General features: G+C 45.1%; 1 protein-coding gene across 1 annotated transcript; it reads right to left on the reverse strand.

The window, feature by feature from the left end:
• Window positions 1-761: 761 nt before the first annotated feature.
• rpap1 (RNA polymerase II associated protein 1) lies at window positions 762-22,474 on the reverse strand. Its single transcript, XM_048228329.1, is given in 25 exon segments — window positions 762-1,028; window positions 1,640-1,696; window positions 3,094-3,270; window positions 5,965-6,387; window positions 6,389-6,758; window positions 9,960-10,102; window positions 10,351-10,497; window positions 11,689-11,884; window positions 12,447-12,556; window positions 13,153-13,348; window positions 13,790-13,963; window positions 14,289-14,446; window positions 14,688-14,858; window positions 15,074-15,208; window positions 15,378-15,551; window positions 15,863-16,030; window positions 16,368-16,469; window positions 16,615-16,713; window positions 17,317-17,432; window positions 18,378-18,611; window positions 19,429-19,590; window positions 21,154-21,295; window positions 21,443-21,591; window positions 21,757-21,951; window positions 22,380-22,474. Coding segments are annotated over 24 exon segments (4,158 nt in total). The 5' UTR covers window positions 21,947-21,951; window positions 22,380-22,474; the 3' UTR covers window positions 762-863.
• Between the last annotated feature and the right edge of the window lie 749 nt (window positions 22,475-23,223).

Genomic DNA, 23,223 nt, shown 5'->3' on the forward strand with positions numbered 1-23,223 from the left:
AGTCTTACTGCATGTCCAAACTTATTTGTGCTAGGGAGTGGAGTCATGCGCTGGCCCATGGTTTCCCTTGCACTGATATACTCTGTTCACTTAAGGCCCCTGTGTGTCTGTGTCTAAATATTGCTTGCTATGTGACTGATTACTTTACCTGCTATGCTAAGTTACCTTTCAAACTGGGCCACTCTGTTCTGTGCTGTGTGATTTATGTGTGTGTGTGTGTGTGTGTGCGCAGGTTCATATAGTGCATGGTATGGAAATCCACTAACGCCTGAGGCATTGTGTGGCTTACATTTTTCATGAAGAGTCCATGTATGAAAACTTGTGTTATATATGTACTAATGCACAGAGTTCACTCGCACATGCTCATTAACATCGCTGTCCCAAAGCGCAAACCTCACATGCAGCTCCACTTAAATCTCCTCTCCAATTTCCATAATTTTTGAAATATGACAACCGACTCACACATCCATACATAAAAAGCAGCTTTACTTACAAAAAGGCAAGCAGGCATTTGTATCCACGTTTGACACAGATGCTCAAGTGCATGTTCAGACTTCATTTGCACTGTACTGACCCCCCACCCCCTTATTCCCCAATAGACCTCTAAAATTCACCTACAAAAATGATCAGATCTAGTTACCATCTCTGCCCATATAGGTAGATTCCGATCTCGTTATATGCAAAGATGGCAGCTTTGGGTCCTTTTTGTAGGCGAACTTCAGAGGTCTATGGGCCCTCCTATGTAGTCTCAACACCCCGAAACCTATGCAGTCTCTTCCATCAGGTTCCAGCAGAGCAGAGCAGAGGTGTGAGTCTCACGCCCGTCAGCTCCTCTGGTTTCAGTCTGCCCCAGTGGGCATCAGTCAGGGGTTTCTGCTGCTCTGCCTCGCGGCAATGGTGCCCTCCTCCAGGCCCAGCTCCTTCTCCAGCCAGCGTGCCCGCAGGGGAGGCAGCCGCTCGTAGGTGAGAAAGCCCAGCTCGCTCTGCTGCTGCGGGAGCTTGTAGTGGAGCAGGTGGGCTCTCAACACCTGGAGCCCAAAACAACGACAGAAAAAAAAAAAAAAAAAAAAAAAAGAGAGAAAAAAAATGCAGAAACAGATGTTAGAGGAGGAGGAGGGAGGGAAGGAGAGAGTGTGTCAGGGAGGGAGAAAGAGAGAGAGAAAGAAAAGTGAGAAAGGGAGAGAGAAGTGAGGGATGGAGAGGTGAGAGGGAGAGAGAGAGAGAAGTGAGGGAGGAAGAGAGATGAGAGAAAGGGGGAGGAGAAGAGACATATGGAATGGAAGGGGGTGGTGGGGGTTGGGGGTACTATAGGGAAACCAGACATGAAGAGAGAAGAGAGCCTGACATGAGACAGGAAAGGGGAGGGCAAACAGATGAGTTAAATAGAAGAGTGGGGCATTGAGGGACGAGAGACCAAGATGGAGATCAAGGCAAAGAGAGAAAGATCAGAGAAGATCAATAAAGGAACACGGAAAGAGCCAGACGGAGAGAAAGTGGCAGATTACAGAGTGAAAGAACAGAGATGGGATGGCAGAGGGAGATAGAGAGGGATAGAGGGGGGTCAGACAGGATGCCCGTAGGGGAGAGAAAGTGAGAAAGAGGGGGGGAAAGGAAAACACCCCTCCCCTGTTCACCCTACCTCATCTGTCAGGTAGTAAGTCTTTCTCAACAGGCTGCGACGCGTCGCCTCGACCTCCTACACCAGGGGAGACAGACACACACATACACATTCATCACATCATCCCCACCACATTATGAGACTGTCTACAGAAAATGGCATGAGTTAGATAAACAGCACAGGCCATTTTTCAAAAACAGCTCCAATCTGAGTAGGAAAAGGGAAGGGTGTAGGGGTGAGTGGGTAGAGAAGTGCTTCAGGGGCTCTGACACCAAAAAGGCCATTTGTATCTGTGGATCTGTGATTGAGACACACAGTATCATATATACATCATGACCAAGTGACAAGCCAGAGACCTGCAGTCGGATACTTCCCTGAGGCGAACCGTAAGTCTTGGCAGAAAGGAGCTCTGAATTGTCTCCGAGTGCCTTAGGCTAATGGCTGTTTTAAAATGGAAAACGAATGAGGCAAAATGCTGAGGCAAAGCAGGGTCAAAGGTGTCTTGCTGCCGCCGATGTGCGTGAAAAAACACACATCTCAGCTGTCGAGAGGCTTTGTTGGCATGAGTGTCCATTTTCTATGAGGATAAAAAATAAGATGATATCCCACTTATTTAAGAGTAGCAATTTCACACATGGGGGATCACAGTGTAAGCTGTTTTTCCTGTGGACCATGGAGTAGCTGTTTCAGTTGACTGAATTTTGTCATGAACAACTCGATGGTGTGAAATGTTAGGCTTGGTGGTTGATTGGCCACTATGGGAAATCCACTACCTGCAGCACAAGCAATTGAACACCTCTCCTGTGTATATATGAAATGAAATGGATCAGTGGTTCAACAGTTTGACATAGTGGCTCACTGAAAATGGCAAAACCACATAGTGGAGCATTGAACATCCATTGAACACCTGAAGAGCAAGTTAATGTGACCTTCAGTTGAAACATAAATGAAATTGCTAGATTTTTCATTGTAATGAAGGCTATGGTGATTTCTCGAGCACATAAAATTAGGTTTAACCTTATCCACTAGTAAAACATTGTTGGTAAGGATAGGCTAAAAATAGGAGCAAACAATGAGTGTGAGTGTGTATGAGGAATTCTATACCATAGTGAGTGTATGAGTCTGAGTGTGAATGCGAGTGAGTCCAACAGAGATAACTAATGCTAAACGTGTGGTATGGTTATGAGCACAAATATTTTTTTGTGAGTGTGTGTGTGTGTGTGTGTGTGTGTGTGAGAGAGAGAGAGAAAGAGAGAGACCTGTATAATTGTTTAGATCCTGATACTGTACTTTTAATGTAACAATTGCTTTGGCAATACAAGTGTCATATTTGTCATGCCAATAAAGCACCAATTTGAATTTGAGAAAGAGAGAAAGAGAGAAAGAGAGAGAGAGAGGGAGATAGCGAATGCAAGTATGGTTATGAGCACAAATATTGTGTGTGTGTGTGTGTGTGTGTGTGTGTGTACACACACCTGAGCTGCTGGCTCCTGGGAGAAGATGAAGGTGTTGACATGGGCCACGGCCACCACATACAGCACGGGGCACCAGGCCCGGCGCAGCGTGTCCGTCACCAGCGCCCGGAAGTAGAGACGCAGCAGTGGCACCGACTGCTCAGGAGGACTTGTGTAGTTCTCCAGTGGAGCGGGCAGCTGGGGACAGATGGATACAAACAAAAACAAAAACAATAGCAATATCAATCCAACAACAATTTCAGTAACAATTCAACAACATCTGGTTTAGGAAAATAATCACCACCTTTTTATTTTAACTAAGTCACCTACTTTCAGCTTTAATGGATTTCCTTGTACTTCCCTCTTCTTTTTAAGTCATTTTTTTGGAGAAATTTGTTTTTAAAGCACCTATAAACAGTAAACCTGTAAACAGCATTTTTGAGATATTCCAGTCTGGTTTTTGCCCCCATCATAGCAGAAACAGCACTGGTCAAGCTGGTCAATGACCTTAGAAAACTGTAAAACTGGGTTGGCCTTTTTGGCACAGTCCTACACTGGATCTGTCTGGCGGAGACTTTCATATCTCTCTTGGTGAACACTCCTCAGCAAACACTACCATTTCATATGGGGTCCCTCAAAGATCCATTCTTGGCCCAGTAGCATTCAGTATCTACATGCTACCATTGGGAAACAGTATTGGGCAACACAGAATAAACCTGCACAGTTTTGCACATAACACCACATGATGCCAGCCCCATTGATAAACTGGACAAGACTGAGGGTTTCTCATGTAGAGCTAACTCCCAAATGAAGAGGCTGGCTAACTTGAACTAACTGGTGCTAAACGCTAACAGAGCCGGACAGTAACGGAGTACATTTACTTGAGTACAGTACTTGAGTACAATTTTGAGGGATCTGTACTTTACTCGAGTATCATTTTTGGGGAGTACTCATGACTTTACTCAAGTACATTTGAGTGGCAAATATTGTACTCTTTACTCCACTACATTTCTATCCATAACCGTGAGTACCCATTACTACTTCTAAAAAAGAAGGAAAAAAGAAAAATCTCAGAAACCCTCAATTTCTTGTTTCCCTCTCAAACGTGATTGGATTGTGCAGGTGCCACTGATTGGGACAGCCTATCAGCAATTACCTTCAGCTTTCCGCCAAAGTCAACTCCATGGTCAGATTTAGATAAGTATATAAGTATAAGTATATATACTTTTTTGATCCCGTGAGGGAAATTTGGTCTCAAATTTAACCCAATCGGTGAATTAGTGAAACACAAACAGCACACAGTGAACACACAGTGAGGTGAAGCACACACTAATCCCAGCGCAGTGAGCTCGGGGAGCAGTGAGGGGTTAGGTGCCTTGCTCAAGGGCACTTCAGCCGCAGTCCACTGGTCGGGGCTCGAACCGGCAACCCTCTGGTTACAAGTCCAGAGTGCTAACCAGTGGGCCACGGCTGCCCATCAAGAGACGAAACCATGGACGAAACCATGGACGAAACAATGGATGAAGACGCAGCAGGTCCATCCCGGGCATGTGCCAACCTGTGGCCCCACCTCACCAGACTATTTCAATTTTCTGAACAAGTTAATGTGATAGTTTTCGCTTCAAGTGTTTCAATTACAAAATAGTATTTTGTATTTGAAATATGTTTTTAAATACATGTATTAGAAATACTGCCCATCCCTGGCAACATGGTAAAAAGATGAAAATGACTTGATTTTACTTCCAATTCATTTTACATTCTCCAAGGTATTAACATTAACATTTTTCATAACTACATGTAGGACGTTTCTGTACATAAATGTAAGCACTGTGGCAGTAGTAATGCAATATTTAGAAAATGTAGGCTACTCTTGTACTCTTGATACTCAAGTACTTTTAAAAACAAGTACTTCAGTACTTTTACTTAAGTAGACATCTGACTGTTGTCCTTTTACTTGTACTTGAGTAAAATTTAGCAAAGGGTATCTGTACTTTTACTCAAGTAATGAAGCTGTGTACTCTGTCAGCCTCTGAACGCCAAGCCTCTTGCTAAGAACCTTGGTGTGATCCTGTACCTTGATTTGAACCTAGAACCCCATATCTGCCACCAAAAATGTTTTTATCAGTTTTAAAGTTTCAAATAAGTTACAGATCGTACAAAATGCTGCAGCCCATAACCAGGATCAGAAAGTTACCCCACACCTGAATGTCCCTTCATTGGTTGTTAGTTTTTTAATTGATTTTTAAGATTATTTTATTGGTTTTCAAATCGCTCAACGGTCTAGCACCCAAATACTTGTCAGACATGCTTTTACCATACGCTCCCTCAAGACACAGATCAGCTGCCACTTGCCTTTTAATCATTCCAGAGGTGAGGACAAAAATGGGGGGTAGTAGCTTTTAGTGTACATGGTCGCCTTTTAACCATTTAACCTACATTTTCCACCTAGCTTTTATCTTTTCATCTATTTGACCAATTTCATTCATGTATCCTTTTATTCATTTTACTTTTGACTCATATTTATCATATCTTTATCTATGATACAGATACAGACCTTTATCTTTATTTACAGAGTGTACAGTAAATGATGATGAGTATATGATCATCTAGGAGCTCCCTCTTCTGGTGATTACTATGAAGTGCACATTATATGTGATAATTTAAAACAGCAAAAATCACCAGCTCTACAAACATTCTGGCAATGAGCCAACTATGAGGACAACTGCATACTGCACCAACGGAGTCCTATTCATAAACAAATGAACATTAGGCTGAATGGATGAATGGGTGAAAGACCGTCTGGCAGAATAAATGAAGGCAGCAAAGTGAAGATAATGGATGAAGCACTGCTGTGTTGATGAATGAGCAGTGAGCTCTCGGTGTTCTATTTACCTTCTGCAGGGGTACGCCCAGTGAGCGCAGCAGGCCCACGTGCTCGCCGAACACGGCCAGCCTCATGGTGGCGCTGTACCGGCGCTGAAGGGGCAGCAGCAGGAAGCAGCCAAACAGCACGTCCCCGAACGACACGGCCTCGTACTGGGCCAGCAGCGCTGCATACAGGTCGTGGAAGGACGCCAGGCCCGGCGGGGGCACCTCAAGGTCCAGCGCAGCCAGCCTCTGGGGTCGTGTGAGCGCTCCGAACAGGGCCCCAGTGAGGCGCTGCACGGGGGGCTCCAGGAAGAGGTCACTGGATGCCAGGAAGACGCAGGCCAGCCGCGCCAGCTTGGCCACGGGGGGCACGACCCGCAGTGCCCCCTCCCTCCAGCTCTCCAGCAGCAGGAGCCACTGGAGGCAGTGAATGACCAGACGCAAGCGAGCCAGCCGGGAGAGACTCGGTGTCCATGCCGCCGCCGCCTCCGCTTCTGTCTGATTGGCCCATGCGCTCATACAGGCTGACGAGCGGCAGGAAGGGCCAATCAGAGGGCAGGGAGGGTCCGGCGGCAAGGTCGGGGAGGAGGAGGGACCGGAGCCATGGTGTGCGGCCCAGGTGGACGTCGCGGGAGGCTAGGACCAGGGGCTCGGAGTGGGCCAGGTGAGTGAGGTAGCAGCCGCGGAGGGAGGGGAGATGGCCACAAGCGTCCCGGAGGAGAGGGCCGAGAGGAGGGCTGGCAGGGGGAGAGGAGACACCTTCCTGGAGATGGAGCTCGGCGAGAGCAGCTGCCTCTGGACCTCCACTGGTCCCCTCACTAACAAGAGAAAGAAAGAAAGAAAGAAAGAAAGAAAGAAAGAAAGAAAGAAAGAAAGAAAGAAAGAAAGAAGAGAGAGAGAGAGAGAGAGAGGGAGAAAGGGGGGGGTAGAGAAAAATTACTTAATTACTTTTTAAGTTTACACGCAGACATGGACACTTAAAGCTGCAGTTGGCAAGATTATTTTGATCATATTCACTAAACCGACACTATGCTCCGACAGAACAACATAAATCAGCCGGTTTTAGAAGAAACCCGCACTTCTACCTCCACCTAGAGCCTGTTATCCCGGTTCTTCTGGTCCAATCAGAGCAGGGCTGTATGAGATCTGACTGTCAATCACAGTCTGGTGCGCACTGACGAGCACAAACTCGATGAGAGGGTGCTCGGTGGTAGTGGGGAAGAGGCATGAGAGTTGTAAACATTCCAAATTTTGGCTAAGTCCCCTCAATCTGTCAGACTTGCCAACTGTAGCTTTAAGCAGACTCCCCTCCCAATCACAAATGGAAGAAGTTGGCTGTCAGAATATGTTAGTCATTAAAGCATCCCTATCAGAAATGCTAGCGAAACCAAAGCAGGATTTTAATGGTTCAACAGCAGTCATGTTGTATTACTAAAGAGCAGACATATGGAGATCTTACAACTTTGACCAAAAAACAAACAACACAGCCTTGATGATTGTTTCCACAAATATGCAGAGTTAAAAGTTTATGGTGGGCATAACAGTTTATTTGAAAAGCTGCAAAATTATATGAGAGTGCATAGTCCCTAGTGTTTGTTTTCTAATCACAATGTAAAGCTTAGACCAAACAGGTTTAAATTAAGGCCCTGCACACAGAAAACGGTTCTAGTATCTTACAGCCGCATGGACAAAAAAGCGTGTCCAAAATACAGTACAAGTATACAAGTATAAGTATATTTACTCTTTTGATCCCGTGAGGGAAATTTGGTCTCTGCATTTATCCCAATCCGTGAATTAGTGAAACACACTGCACACAGTGAACACACAGTGAGGTGAAGCACACACTAATCCCAGCGCAGTGAGCTGCCTGCATGAACAGCGGTGCTAGGGGAGCAGTGAGGGGTTAGGTGCCTTGCTCAAGGGCACTTCAGCCGTTCCTACTGGTCGGGGTTCAAACCGGCAATCCTCCGGTTACAAGTCCAAATCGCTAACCAGTAGGCCACAGCTGCCATAATTTTTACTAATTTGCCAGGTTCTTCTGCTGAGCATCAACGTGTTTGGCCTTGCAGTTGTACACAGAGACTGTGTACTAGTTGGTTTACAGAAACAAATGACATTTGTGTATTGCTTTGTTTATAAACACTGACTAGAGTAATGAGCGTCAGGCTTGCTAATGAGGCAGTGCAGCCTTGTCTGGCTCACAGGCAACTGTGGATGGTTTTGCTTTCAAATTACGTTCTAACAAATGAAAGTGGTTCATCAAGCTGGTCCATACAAGCTGACTGCTAAAGACACAGAACATGAGTATAATTTGAAGTCTTTTCTACAAAGGAAAAAAAGGATGTTTACAAGATTTGCGTTCTATTTAAAACTTCTTAGATCCCCAAACACCAGTTTATTGTCAGCTTTTTGACAGACAGAATAGCTAATGGGAACATTCAAAATGGCTTAGACGTCAATTAAAAATAACATCCTGTGAAAGATTACAACCAAACAAAATTTGGCTGAATTCACAATAGTCAAAGCATAACAAATGCATTTATCAAGCACTCATCCAAAAACTTGTTTGCTAATCACAAACATGGTTACAGTTTAGGAACAGCATATATTAAATGCAGTCCTTGCGGAAAGTTTCTCTTAAAACATTCAAGCTGGTTTAGGAAAAGGGTTACCGGTATTTATTTTTATGGAGGACTTGACATTTTTTATGGCTGTGCTATTCTGAGCTGAGTATCTGCATAAATTAGTGTTTATCTGTGGAACTCATCTGCAATCAAAACGGACTGAACCATCACATTTGTGCACTATTAGTTTTTACAAGCTAAAGGATGGTGTGTGTATGTGTATGTGTATGTGTGTATAATCAAAGCCTCTCCACTTCATTCTGCTTCACAAAAACAACAAAAACACCTGCTTGTTGGAGTCGTACTTCTAGGGTCATTCCATGCCAGTGTGGGGCAAATTAACTGAAGTCAAGCCAGCCTCTGTTTACTAATTGAAATGAAGGAAATCGAAGCATAATATGCACCAGATGCTTAAGGAAGTCAGCAAGCGGGCATAGAGTATATCCTACTATTTCTCTGCAGTTTAAACGTGGCTCTAACAAAGTAATCCAGCCATGCTGACGCTTTAGCAGACTGCTTCTGCACATCGGGAGAGACTCAGGGACTACATGAGAGGACTCAAGCCATTTTCACTGATCTCACTGACAGCGTTTGTGCATCTCTGTAGTGCCATCACACGTGTACATTTCCGCGGTGCCCTGCCGGTCATCTCCAAGCTCAGAAGGCAGCAGTTTCTATTTATAGTTTGTTCATGATGTGCTCCTTTGGCCACCATGCATCTTTTATGTGGTGTTCTATTCCGGAACACAAATATATTAATGTTTGATGAGGCTGAACTTGTTGGTGGCCTTGGGAAAAGGTACATCTGTGTGTCCTTAGGTGTGTGTGTGTGTGTGTGTGTGTGTGTGTGTGTGTGTGTGTGTGTGTGTGTGTGTGTGTGTGTGTGTGTGTGTGAGAGAGAGAGAGAGAGACAGAATGTTTGATTTTCAGTTTATCCCTTGAATAGTTTCAATGGTAGCTATATATGGATCAACCAAAGGAAACAGAGCATGCAACTGGAGACAATCTGCCCTGGCAGGAAATGGATCCTGGCAAAACAATGAAATGTCTACTTAGACAGACACTGGAAAAACAGTGTATGTTGAACCAACAAATCATCGGCAGTACAGATACAAGAATAAAACACATAAGAACTATATTTTCATCAGGTTTGGTGAAGTTATGTGTAAATGTTTAGGTCTCTACTGTTGAGAACAGAACTGCAGGAGCTAATCTCCATCTGATTTTTTAATATTTAGCCTACCTAGCAGCTGTTTAAATAGTAAACTGTGTCCTTTGCTATGGTCATAACAGCAACCAGATGGCAAAGTCAGGTCAGTAGGTTTTCTAAATCTGCTGCACCATAAAGGGACAGTTTTGTCAGTGATTGACCTTTGCAAGAGAAAGGGAACTCACGGTATGAAGGCCTGATTGAAGATGATGGAAGAAATCAGTTCATGCACCATGTATTCACTTCCTGGAAGTAGCCATGGAAGCATCACCAGGGCAACCTGGTGGAAAAGTGAGGCGTGCTTGGCAACCTCGGGATCAACGGGAACCTGAAAGACAATTTAGTAACATTTCAGGGATCTTAAAACAATGCACACAGCGCACACACACTTAAAACAAATACACATACAGTACATATTGTCCATGAAACTAGTATATCTAGACTACCCTTAGTGATGTGAGAGTGATAAGAAATTGGTGCCCAGAAACATGCATACTGGCAAATGCAATACAGTTACTACTTGGAGAACACACACACACACACACACACACACACACACACACACACACACAGTACCAGTCTGTATGCCAGGCGGAGCAGCATATAGAGCAGGTGGTGCTCGTGCCGGAGGAGCCAGGCACTGCTGTGGGAGAGAGTGGGCATGGCCTGGGCACAGCCGCGCAGGTACACCAGCACAGGGTCCGCCAGGAGCAGCACACTGACCTGGGGTCAGAACAGAAGGCCAAAAAGACAATGCAGGTTAGACAGTTTAGGATAACAGACAAGGACTGTGAAGATGATTTACAAGATCTTACAACGGTGAGTGAGCTTCAGAAATTACTGAGCTGATCTTTCTCTTGGGGTCAGACTTGCAAAACAAGCTGGTATACATTTCTCAAGCCCAAATCCAGATCAGAATAAGGCCGTTTCCACAGCAGGAACTCGGGAGTAGTTATGAAGGGTCTCGTACCTGTGTGCATATTTGCACAAAATTTAAGAATATGCTAGCTGTTGCAAAAATGTTTATGTTTAAAATAAGCACTGATATGTTTAGCCACTAACGTGGATAATTTAGTTACTTTAAGTTTAAGTTACTGTAACTGAACATGTAAACAACATTCTAGTAAAGTATTTAACATCAGTGTGGTGAGAGTATTTGTTGCAGCTGTCGTGCCATCTTAGTTCATCTAAGTAGTATCACGATCACAAAGGCTGCATCTGTAGGTCCTGTAAGCTGTGGAGACACAGGGAGTTCCTTTACATGTCCCCACTACCTGGGTAGTGTGGAGAGTTCCTGCGATGGAAACCCGACTTATGTGTCTCATAACAGAGTATAAGTATATAAGTATAAGTATACTGTATATACTGTACATATGAGTACTCTTTTGATCCCGTGAGGGAAATTTGGTTTCTGCATTTATCCCAATCCGTGAATTAGTGAAACACACTCAGCACACAGTGAGGTGAAGCACACACTAATCCCGGCGAAGTGAGCTGCCTGCAACAACAGCGGCGCTCAGGGAGCAGTGAGGGGTTAGGTGCCTCAGGGGCACTTCAGCCGTGCCTACTGGTCGGGGTTCGAACCGGCAACCCTCTGGTTACAAGTCCGAAGCACTAACCAATAGGCCACGGCTGCCCATAAAGAGTACCCACACTGTATACCGTTTCGGGTAAAACAATACACCAAAATTGTTCACTAGATGGCAGCACAAGACATTTGAAAAGGGAGGTCCTTTCAGTCAGATCAGGTCATAATTTTCAAATTTCAAATTATTTTCAAGTGAAGCCTAGTTTAGCACATGCACTTGAGTCATGGCTAGATTGTCTATTGGCTAGATTGTTTTTACTGTATAAAAGCATAGAAGTATAAGAGAGGAGAACACTGCCAGTATAAAGCGTTAAAGCGTTCTTCACCTTCTTGGCCAGCCCCTTGTGTATGCCTGTGATGGTGTCCAGGAGGTAGCATAGACTGGTGAGGAAGGGGACGGGGGATCCTGGGCCAACCAGGCCGTCTCTGTTCCTCTCCCCTGAGCAGGACAGCCCCGGCAGGCTGGCCAGGGTCTCTGGCCCTGGGCAGCAGGAGAGCGGGTTGCACACAGCTGAGTGGGACCTGAAGCATCCAGAGGGAGGGGGAGGGTCAGTGACTCAACACAAAAAAAAAAAAAACATGCCTAAAATTAAAAACCTTCAGAGTAGCAATGTCACAAGAAGGAAGATGTAGTCCACGCAAAAAAATGTGTAAGAGGAATGCCAGTCTGTGGTATTATTTCCACTGCCTTCATCCTTCCCTTCCCTTCCCTTCCCCTACACACACACACACACACACACACACACACATCAATGTGAGTGAGTGCACTACTTACACAAGAGGACTTTTTTTGTATTGGAGCACATACTATTTTGTGTGACTGAAATATTCTACACCACTAATGAGCCTGTGAATAAGAGCCATTTGATTTGAATGCACACACACACACACACACACACACACAGCACTACTAACACAAGATGATTTTTCAGACCCTTTTTCAATAAATCACATGCTACACTATGTCACTGAAACATTCTAAGCCACTGATGAGCCTGTGAATAGGAGTGATTTCATTTGAATGCTTATACAGTATGAAAGCAGAGCCCCACAGCATAGCCACACAGTCTGTCGGATGACTTACTTGAGGTTGTCCATCATGCGGCGCACTGCCTGATGGGAGATCAGCGGCAGCAGCACGTCTGCGGTGAGAGACTCCAGCTCCTGCAGACACTCCACCGGTTGGAAGCAGCTCTGGTATCAAACACACAACACACATGACATACCGCTGCTCAGATCCCTGAAGAACTCACTCAAGATTAATAAGGTATCCTTCTCTCTGTCTCTCACACACACACACAAAATGGCACTGCAATCCTTCTTTCTATGTGGAAATATGTGGCAAACAAAAGAAAATCATAGGAAACATAGGCATAGTCTTAGACTTAGTCTTTGCAGCTGTAAGTTTGCCTCGCTCTGAGGCGTGGTACTGACGTGTTCTTGCCAATCTCGTAATATTGGCTAGAACAATTTAGGGAGTTCTTGACAGGTCATGGAGAACTGGAAGTCACATTTAAATGGAAGAAATCTGTCTTTTTATTACAATTTAGGGAGTTCTTGACAGGTCATGGAGAACTGGAAGTCACATTTAAATAGAAGAAGTCTTTATTACCTTCACACACAGTGTGACGCACCGTGTTTTTAACAGCTTAACAGTGACACACCATTTTTAACAGCTTAATTCACTCAGTACAAAAAAATATACCCATGTTTTTTTGAACACGTGGCATACACGTTCACCACATTAAAAAAGCCAAACATTAATCTCAAGGCTGTGTCACTGCGCTCACCTGTAGGGAGAGCTGTGAATAGAAGGCCCCCAGGTAGAGCAGGTAAGTGGGAAGCAGACGCAGCGAGCTCTCCAGCCTCCCCATCTCAGCCAGGCCCTTCATGCAGCCCTTCAGCTGACCAAATACAGTGGGCTGCAGTCCAGCCACATGACCCCATGACACTGGAGGGGGTGGAGGGCACTCAGACTCTTGGGGACTGTGAAATAAAATGTAATAATCACTTTACATTAGATGATTTAAATGATGCAGGCACAAGCCCAAAGCTGCTAACAGTATATTTCAGATGTAGGTTTTCATCAGTACATATGCCCAGGGGTTCAAGACCTTGGGCTTATTGCTGTAAGGTTTACTTACAAAATACACATGCTGCTAGTACCTTTTTACGCAAGAAAAATTATGTAGGTCATTATGTTTACAAGGGCTTTACTCAGCGAAATGTAAAATGTAATGACCCATAAAACTTCTGTTTTGTAGTGCATGAAAAAAAAAAAGCATGATTAAGTGCTGCTAACAATTCACTGCATAAAGCTTAACCCGTTGCACATGAGGGTAGTCTGTATCTCCAGCCAATTCCCCCAGTTGAATGGGGTGAGTGGGTTTCTCCAGTTGGACGGGGACCCCCACCCACCGGTCTCACCTGGCCAGAGCGGCCTGCAGCTCCTGGTGGCAGCCTGCGGTGTGCGTGACCTGGGTGAGCAGTGCGAGGATGGCCTGGGCTCTCTGGAGCTCCAGCAGGTGCAGCAGATGATCGGAGGAGGAACTGGGTCGAGGAAAGGACTGCAGTGCTTTCATCAGAACCGGGTACAGATCACTGCATGGGAGACAAACGGGAGAGATGAAGGTCTACTCCAGTGCACAGATAGACTGAGCTTACCTGCTCAGGCTTCAGGAGAGACTGATGTGTTTCCTCAGGCATGCAATCCTGCTCATCTGAAATACAAACCTACAGCCTCCTCATCCTATCTGGAGATAACATTGAACACCTTTCATGTAATAGCAATTGCCCAGTGACAGATGTTTTTAAGGAGATCAATAGATAAGTCAATAGAAGGAAAGTGATTACAGACATTCAGCCTTCTAATCTGTTCAGTGTTGAAGTTACAGTGGGTCACCTCACCTGTGGTTCTCATTCTCACCTGTACAAATTGCAGGCCTGTCCATAGCTGGAGGCTACAGTCCACATCCTGTAGGCCTCTGTGCTGCAGCGCAGTGCTTCTCCTGCCTCTAGCAGCAACTCGCTTGGTTCCACTGACAGAAAGAGAGACAAACGCTCTTTCCCACCCAGCGAGTGCAGCTGGAAGTGCACAGAAAGTTGAATGAGGTATTCACAGTAGGTTAAAGTTGACTAGTTAAAGTAGACTGGTATTTACACTTGTAACCAAAGCAACTCGCGGCAGCAGGTTTGGTAAACAAACCCTTTGCCTAAATGGAAAATTACAGAGCGTTAAAACCAGCAAATGCCACTGACAGAGTGTGACGGCACCTTTGTCGACTGTATCAGTGACAGTCGGCCGTGCCAGTCATGCCATACTCACCAGCCTGGCACAGACGTGCCGTCCCGCTGTGCCCAGCACACGGAGGAGCTTCATTGCTATGGCAACAGGCAGCCCGTACAAAGAGTGTGGAGCAGGTGAGGTTGGCGGGGCCCAGGAGGTAGGAAGAAACTCTGACATCACAGTATCCATCAGGCGGGGACAGTCCAGAATCTATGGTTACCGAGGCAACAATGAGAATGCTGATACACATTAGTGCTACATGTCTCCATCTGTGTGCATGCAAAATCTGTTTGTGGAAATTCCTATCCTAATTAGATATTCTATCAGTACAGTGTCAAGAAATCAAATACCGGTCAACTAGCCCCAATTCTCTACTATCTGTAAATATGAATGTGTGTGTGTGTGTGTGTGTGTGTGTATCTGACCTGTGTGGCAGCAGCAGTAGAGTGGCGAGCGATCCGCACCAGCACCTCCAGCAAGTCCAGCACCACCCGTGGAGATGGACGCACCACCTCCAAGATGTAGCGTATCCGTGGCAGCACCTTCATCCTCAACAGGCCCTTTTAACACGCCCACAACAACACTATGTGATCACAACGTAATTACAACACTATGAGATTACAATGTGATGCCTTTGATAACTCAGTACAGTGTGAGGAAACATGTATATTTTATGTTGGAAGAAAACAAGAGTAAAAAATAACATAACAGCCAGGAGACCATTAACACCTTGATGATGTCCTGCCGTGCCACCTCATGGTCGGACTTCCTCTCCTCTTTCTCTTTCTCCGTCTCTCTGCCATTCATCCCCTCTTCCTCCTCGTCCTCTTCCTCCTGGGTGGTGGGCAGGAGTGGAAAGGAGGCCACCCCGAGGAGCCAACAGAAGGTCACATCCAGACTGTCCTGTGGCACACACCCAAATGCATACAACTGAATAGATATGGTCACCTCACTGCGGAGACAAACATGGCTTTTTCATCAATGTGTCTGTCCGTTCTGGTCTTCTATTTAACTTTTTAAGGGGTGCCCTTAAAATACAAGGTGCTTCTCCATACGACCATGCTCAAAGATATTTCATGGAATTTCCCTACCAATGAAACAGAAGCTGAAACAATAAACTGAATGGAAATCTCCTGACAGACTATAATTAAATACAGTATAAGTTCAAATAAAATGTGCGATGTTGTGCCGGTTTCCAATCACCAATCAGTCACCTCGTCATCGGCGGACACCAGCAGAGCTTGTAGGGCCTGTACGGCGGCTGCAATCACCCCCTCCACACAGTCATCCAGCGAGAAGCGCAGCAGGAAGAGCAGCCCTGCGTCCAGCAGGGTGGACAGCACACTGCCCTTCAGCTCTGAGGTGAAGACCCCTGAGCGAGCCTGGCCAAAAGACAGGGAGAGAATCAGATAACAAATATAAATTCTTCAACATACTCTGTCATTCCGAAATTCAGTAGTAGCTGTATGAAATTAGATAATTTTAAGTTCTGTTGTATACAAGCTTTTTGTCTATTTGATTTCAGGCATGGTCTTAACAGATTAGCCACAGATAATATCAAACTTTTTATTAACATTCTATATAATCTATACATTAGCAGTCTCTAGATGAGCCCAACTCACTTCTTGGACTCCATCTTACTCTTACAGGAATAAAGGACGTTCTGCTATGACGTTTAGGGGACTGAAGGAGAATGTTGTTTTTATTGTTTGTTTGTACCTTAGTGATGATGTTGGCCAGTGTGCTGAGAGCCAGTGTGCGCTGCTGGATCACCAGACTGCGAGAGAGCATGAAGAGCTCCTGCAAAGAGTAACCTGCCAACTAATAGAGAGAGAGAGAGAGACAGAGAAAGAGGGAGAGAGAGAACGGGGGGCGGGTCAGATGGAGTGAAGACAGCAAGAATTGAGAGCACCATCATAAGAGAGAAAGGCATTTTAACGCTCATCTCTGCCCTGGCTGTATTTACCTCAGGCTCGTCTCCATGGTGATGCAAGCCCAGATGTGTAGGCAGATCTTCCGTTGGAGGGATGAGGTTACCAGCAAAGTCGAACCGCGCCTGCATGGCCTAGACGAGACACAAACAAACCAGGCAAGCTGAAAAACTCTACTTTGCGGACTATTACCCTCCCAATCAATCCCATTTAGAAATGCAAAGGGGGGGGGAGCATTAATCGCAACTAAATTTATTCTGCTTACAAGAGTCCAATCGTCTTAATGTTTCTCTAAGTACTAATAAAGTGAAATAGCCAGTGGGGGAAAAGGTCTTGCTCCTGTTGCTCCTATACCAGGGCCTGTTAACTGATTGTGACAGAGACACCACCATTTTGACAAACAAAGCAACCTGAGGACCAGCACTGAATAAAAAATACTGACTCCCACAACAACACTATTATTTAACACATGGTCAGGGACAACCAGCAATGTATCCACAGACCAGGGCTGCCCTAAGCTCTCTAGTTCTACTCTCTAGTTCTACTCTCTAGTTCTACTCTCTAGTTCTGCTCTCTAGTTCTGCTCTCTAGTTCTGCTCTCTAGTTCTACTCTCTAGTTCTACTCTCTAGTTCTACTCTCTAGTTCTGCTCTCTAGTTCTGCTCTCTAGTTCTACTCTCTAGTTCTACTCTCTAGTTCTACTCTCTAGTTCTACTCATGTTTGTGTGCCTCCCTCACCTTTTTTGTTCCTTTTCGTCTGGGTGGGGGCAGGTCTTTGGTCCACTCTAGTTTGTCCGGCTCAAGTTTGTCCATGTGCACCCAATCCCTTTGGGGCTTCAATGGCAGGTCCTCCTCTAGGGTTTTTGGAGGCAATGCTTTTTGTTAATGAACTTGCAGTATGGCAATGACAATGACATTTCCTAGGACATTTCCATAGGAATCCATCAACATGAACCCACCACCATTACACTTCACATTGTCCCTTTTTAATATGAGTGTGAGGATAGGAGCAGGCTTCACTCAATTTGTCTACTTTTAAACTTTAAGAGTGCTGGCCTGGACATATATACTCTTTTATTTGCACATCTCTGGCGTTTAGGCATTGTGTGCCTTCTTACTGCCAATGGCTTGGTATGTGCAAATAAAAGAGTATATATGCATAGTGCGGCCTCTCTCCTACTTCCCTTTTTAATATGAGAAAAAAATAGATGGAATCTAAAAACTTTAAATGAAAAAGAATCCACAAACCCCCAGGGGAGAAAACAGCATGAACTATGTCCTGGCAAGAGACGCATAAATCTTAGGACTCATGTTCATATGAACCTTCCACCATTTGCCTACATTACCCAAAATGAATGGCCAGCGCAGCACTAATCAGGCTAATTGAAATCAATGCAGTATCAATCCAGGGATTCAAGTCACGCAGCCACGCCTTTAGGTTCTGCCAAACGTACATTACTGTATTATATACAATTAAGTTGCAGGGGTAGGGGGGGAAAAAGAGCAGCCAGCAATTCAGAAACACTGGCACAGCCAGAGCTATGACACTTTGTACTTGTTATGTTCTGTAATAATTGAATAATACAGCAATACTAGGAACAGTCCTAAAAAATGTGAAGCAATCAGGCTCTCCTGCAGTTTTGTAGGCCATCTATTCAAAAAAAACAAAAAAAAAAAAAAACACATATTTTGAAAAAACAACAATGTTTTTTTTTAAAGGAGCTATATAAAGGTAACTTATTATTTATTAAAAAGCATATCTATATTGGACATTTCCATGCATATCAATACACCCTCACCTGTGATTTGCTGAGTTAATTTAGGCTCCTCTGCATCCTCTTCATCCTCCATGTCTACTTGCAGTGGTTCCTGCCTGATATCTGTGATGTCCTTGACCGCAGCAGGGGACACAACTGAAGGCTTCTCTTCCCTGACCCCACCATTCTGAGCATTGCAATTTGACTGCTTCACCGGATCAGAATCAGACATTTTCTGCACCTTACGAGCCCTCACAAAGTCCACCAACCTGGGATCTGGAGATAAGGAGCCACATCAGCCATGCAGACAGTAGTAACTGGTGATTATTGGATATGGCAAACTACAACACAACTAGAAGAGTAGATTACATGTAATCACAGCTTTTCTGACAACTATGGACCACCAGGCCTGGCCTTCTCAACAGGGAGCCTCATAAGGGTCTTAGTTATACTTTCAAATGAGAAACAAACATTATTCAGAAAATCACAGGAGACCCTGCACAGAATTACAAAGGAAATAGATATATGACATTGGTGCAAATAAGAAAGAACCTGAAGATGGAAATTCCCTTAAACAGCATTGTTTTAAAGGTGCCCTATTGTTTCAGATTGTTTCGTAATCTTGCATTTTGGGGGGCAGCCGTGGCCTACTGGTAAGCGCTTCGGACTTGTAACCGGAGGGACCAGGAACCCCGACCAGTAGGCGCGGCTGAAGTGCCCTTGAGCAAGGCACCTAACCCCTCACTGCTCCCCGAGCGCCGCTGTTGTTGCAGGCAGCTCACTGCGCCGGGATTAGTGTGTGCTTCACCTCACTGTGTGTTCACTGTGTGCTGAGTGAGTTTCAATAATTCACGGACTGGGATAAATGCAGAGACCAAATTTCCCTCACGGGATCAAAAGAGTATATATACTTACTTATATACTATTCTGCAAGTCTTATATAAAGACTGCATTTAGTACCACTGAGACCTCCAGAGTATTAGCCAGATCATTTTTCATTGGATGAACTCAGTGACACTGGTATCTCTAACAGGAGGCTGAGCCAACACACAATAACGCTCTCTCTCTCTCTCTCTCTCTCTCTCTCTCTCACCAAGCTGTGCCAGCAGGTTCCTCTGCTCCTGCAGGATCTCCTCCCGAGTCATGCCCAACAGACGCGCCTGGTTCTCCTGGTGAATCTTCAGCCTCTCTTGATCACTGTCCCCCTGCACCAGGCCCTGCCCCGACACTAGGGTAGGACCGGCTAACACACCTGCTGGAAAGGGAAATAAACTATCTGAAAGTGTAGGCTCTCCTTCAACCACCCACCCACCCTTTCATTTCGCTCACTCGCTCACTTTCGCTCCTTTCGCTCCTCCTCCTCCCTCCCTCACTCCTCACCTCGCTCACTCCTTTCGCTCACTCGCTCACTCGCTCCTCTCACTCCGCCGCTCACTCACCGCAGCTCACTCACCACGCTCACTCACTCACTCACTCACTCACTCACTCACTCACTCACTCACTCACTCACTCACTCACTCACTCACTCACTCACTCACTCACTCACTCACTCACTCACTCACTCACTCACTCACTCACTCACTCACTCACTCACTCACTCACTCACTCACTCACTCACTCACTCACTCACTCACTCACTCACTCACTCACTCACTCACTCACTCACTCACTCACTCACTCACTCACTCACTCACTCACTCACTCACTCACTCACTCACTCACTCACTCACTCACTCACTCACTCACTCACTCACTCACTCACTCACTCACTCACTCACTCACTCACTCACTCACTCACTCACTCACTCACTCACTCACTCACTCACTCACTCACTCACTCACTCACTCACTCACTCACTCACTCACTCACTCACTCACTCACTCACTCACTCACTCACTCACTCACTCACTCACTCACTCACTCACTCACTCACTCACTCACTCACTCACTCACTCACTCACTCACTCACTCACTCACTCACTCACTCACTCACTCACTCACTCACTCACTCACTCACTCACTCACTCACTCACTCACTCACTCACTCACTCACTCACTCACTCACTCACTCACTCACTCACTCACTCACTCACTCACTCACTCACTCACTCACTCACTCACTCACTCACTCACTCACTCACTCACTCACTCACTCACTCACTCACTCACTCACTCACTCACTCACTCACTCACTCACTCACTCACTCACTCACTCACTCACTCACTCACTCACTCACTCACTCACTCACTCACTCACTCACTCACTCACTCACTCACTCACTCACTCACTCACTCACTCACTCACTCACTCACTCACTCACTCACTCACTCACTCACTCACTCACTCACTCACTCACTCACTCACTCACTTACCCACTCACTCACTCACTCACTCACTCACTCACTCACTCACTCACTCACTCACTCACTCACTCACTCACTCACTCACTCACTCACTCACTCACTCACTCACTCACTCACTCACTCACTCACTCACTCACTCACTCACTCACTCACTCACTCACTCACTCACTCACTCACTCACTCACTCACTCACTCACTCACTCACTCACTCACTCACTCACTCACTCACTCACTCACTCACTCACTCACTCACTCACTCACTCACTCACTCACTCACTCACTCACTCACTCACTCACTCACTCACTCACTCACTCACTCACTCACTCACTCACTCACTCACTCCCTCACTCACTCACTCACTCACTCACTCACTCACTCACTCACTCACTCACTCACTCACTCACTCACTCACTCACTCACTCACTCACTCACTCACTCACTCACTCACTCACTCACACATTTTGCTAAGGCTTGAGTAAATTTGCATTCTCTTTTGATTACCTGAACAATGCCTTCAGATCGATGCATAACTTTTGGAAATGCAGTGCCTGTAACAGCTGGAAGGCATACTGGCACAGTGCTTGTGTCTCTTTCCTAAAGAAAGATGAGAAACGGTCTATGTGATTGTTCTTCCCACAACAAGGACTGAAAGACGGCTAATAAAAAGGAATGGAGAAACCAAAACAAAGTGTTTGAAGAGGGAAATTAAACCAAAATGGAAAAAAATAGAGTATCACTGACGACTATCCTGGAGAGAACAGCACTGATGTGTGTGTCATGTTTGTCCAGCCTCTCTTCAGCATCTTCATCTTCAAAGCGTACTTGGGCCTTTTTGAAGCGTGACTTCTTGGGGGGTGCAGGTGTCAGGGAAGGGATTTCATCTGGAAGATCTTTGAGCAAATAAGACACAAGTTAGACCATATACTTTATCTAAATAAGCCTTGGTTCAGCTTCAAAAGCTACAATTTTCGCTTCTTGAATGTTTTCTGTCAGATTTTAAGAGGAAAGAAACTGCTGGTGATTTATTAGTCATCTGAGAGATTAGACTTGGATACCTTCGATGGTGACGACATCTTTCTGGGTGTCCTCTCCATTGTCTGGGTCACCTGTCCCCTGTTCGCCTCGGCGCTTGTCAGGACGTCGCACTACATTGACAACTGATGGTGCAGTACCTGATGACAGAAATCGTTCCTGCTCACGTAGGAGATCTTCCTCCGAGTCGGTGGGTCTGGGACGTCGCAGCATCCCTCCTTTCGAGAATGACAAAACCCTTAACCACAGTGCAACATCTGCTACATCACATTATCATCTATTAACGTTGCATAGATTTGTGCAGTTTCAGCTCAACTTTCAGTGGGTAGAACTAGCCTATGGAATGTCAAGCTCGTGTTAAAGACACTGCTTACTACTGTTACTTAACGTTATACTCAAGGCAAAGACTAGCTGATGTTAGGACTATGTGGCTGGTGCTGCCTGTTCCAAATTTCACCATTGATGAAGCTGCCCGAACTCGGGGATCAACCATCAACGTGAACTAACTATCATGGGACCCTGAAGTTATTGCTAACAGGTTCCTTTCCATTTCGAATGCTAGTTAGCTCATTTCTTACGCGATCGGCAACCAAAAATGCAGGTAAATTGTATAACAAAAAAGAACGAATGATATGAATGTGTTTACCTTCCTTTAGCTATAAATGATTTAACCTGGAAGAATTCATACAAAGAAAGATGTGCTGCTCCTGCTGTTCATGTTAACTTCAAGTACAGCGTGTGTTGACATGACACAATGGATGGACTTCCTGTTCATACATTTTTTTCAAAATAAAAGTTCGAACACTACTTGTGCGTTTTTTGAGCATTGATTCGTAATTCTTGAGTTTTGTTGTTTTTAATACAATTGACAGATCGACGGCTTCACATAGAACCACAAAAATAAACACATTTCCTACAATATTGCACTTTCTTAATAGTTTGACTATGCTTAATAGGATGCAACCATTTTAGTCATAATGTTGTTACATTTTACAGAGGTCAGTGGCTAAAACAATCAATGAGCCATTGTTCTATTTTTACTTTTTGCAGATTATTTTGCATTCCACTCAAATTTAGACATTAGAGTGGAACAGACATTAGCATTCATTATAGGCTACCTATTATAAATGTAACCTAGGCTTATTTATTTAGTATAAACAATAGTGTAAATCTAGTTAGCAGGTATTTTTTTGTTTTCATTGTGTTGAGTTTCTTGAATTTCCCCTGGGGATAAATAAAGTATCTATCTATCTATCTATCTATTTATTGTTGTAACCTGCTGTAGTCTGTGAGTTCATCATTCACTCCCTGAGAACTGTGTGGAATGCCCACATGCATGCGCCGTCGCCGAGCAGCGTTTTGATCTGCAAACTAGCCTATTCGTTGCACTGTTGGAGAGCGCGCATGCCAGCCGATGTGGTCAGCATCAGGACCGCAAGCACTGACTGTGGGCTTCTTTTTTCCACTGTCCTTGAACATGCTGGGAAGCC

The sequence above is a fragment of the Alosa alosa genome, chromosome 19 (assembly GCF_017589495.1).
Source record: "Alosa alosa isolate M-15738 ecotype Scorff River chromosome 19, AALO_Geno_1.1, whole genome shotgun sequence".
Taxonomy (NCBI): domain Eukaryota; kingdom Metazoa; phylum Chordata; class Actinopteri; order Clupeiformes; family Clupeidae; genus Alosa; species Alosa alosa.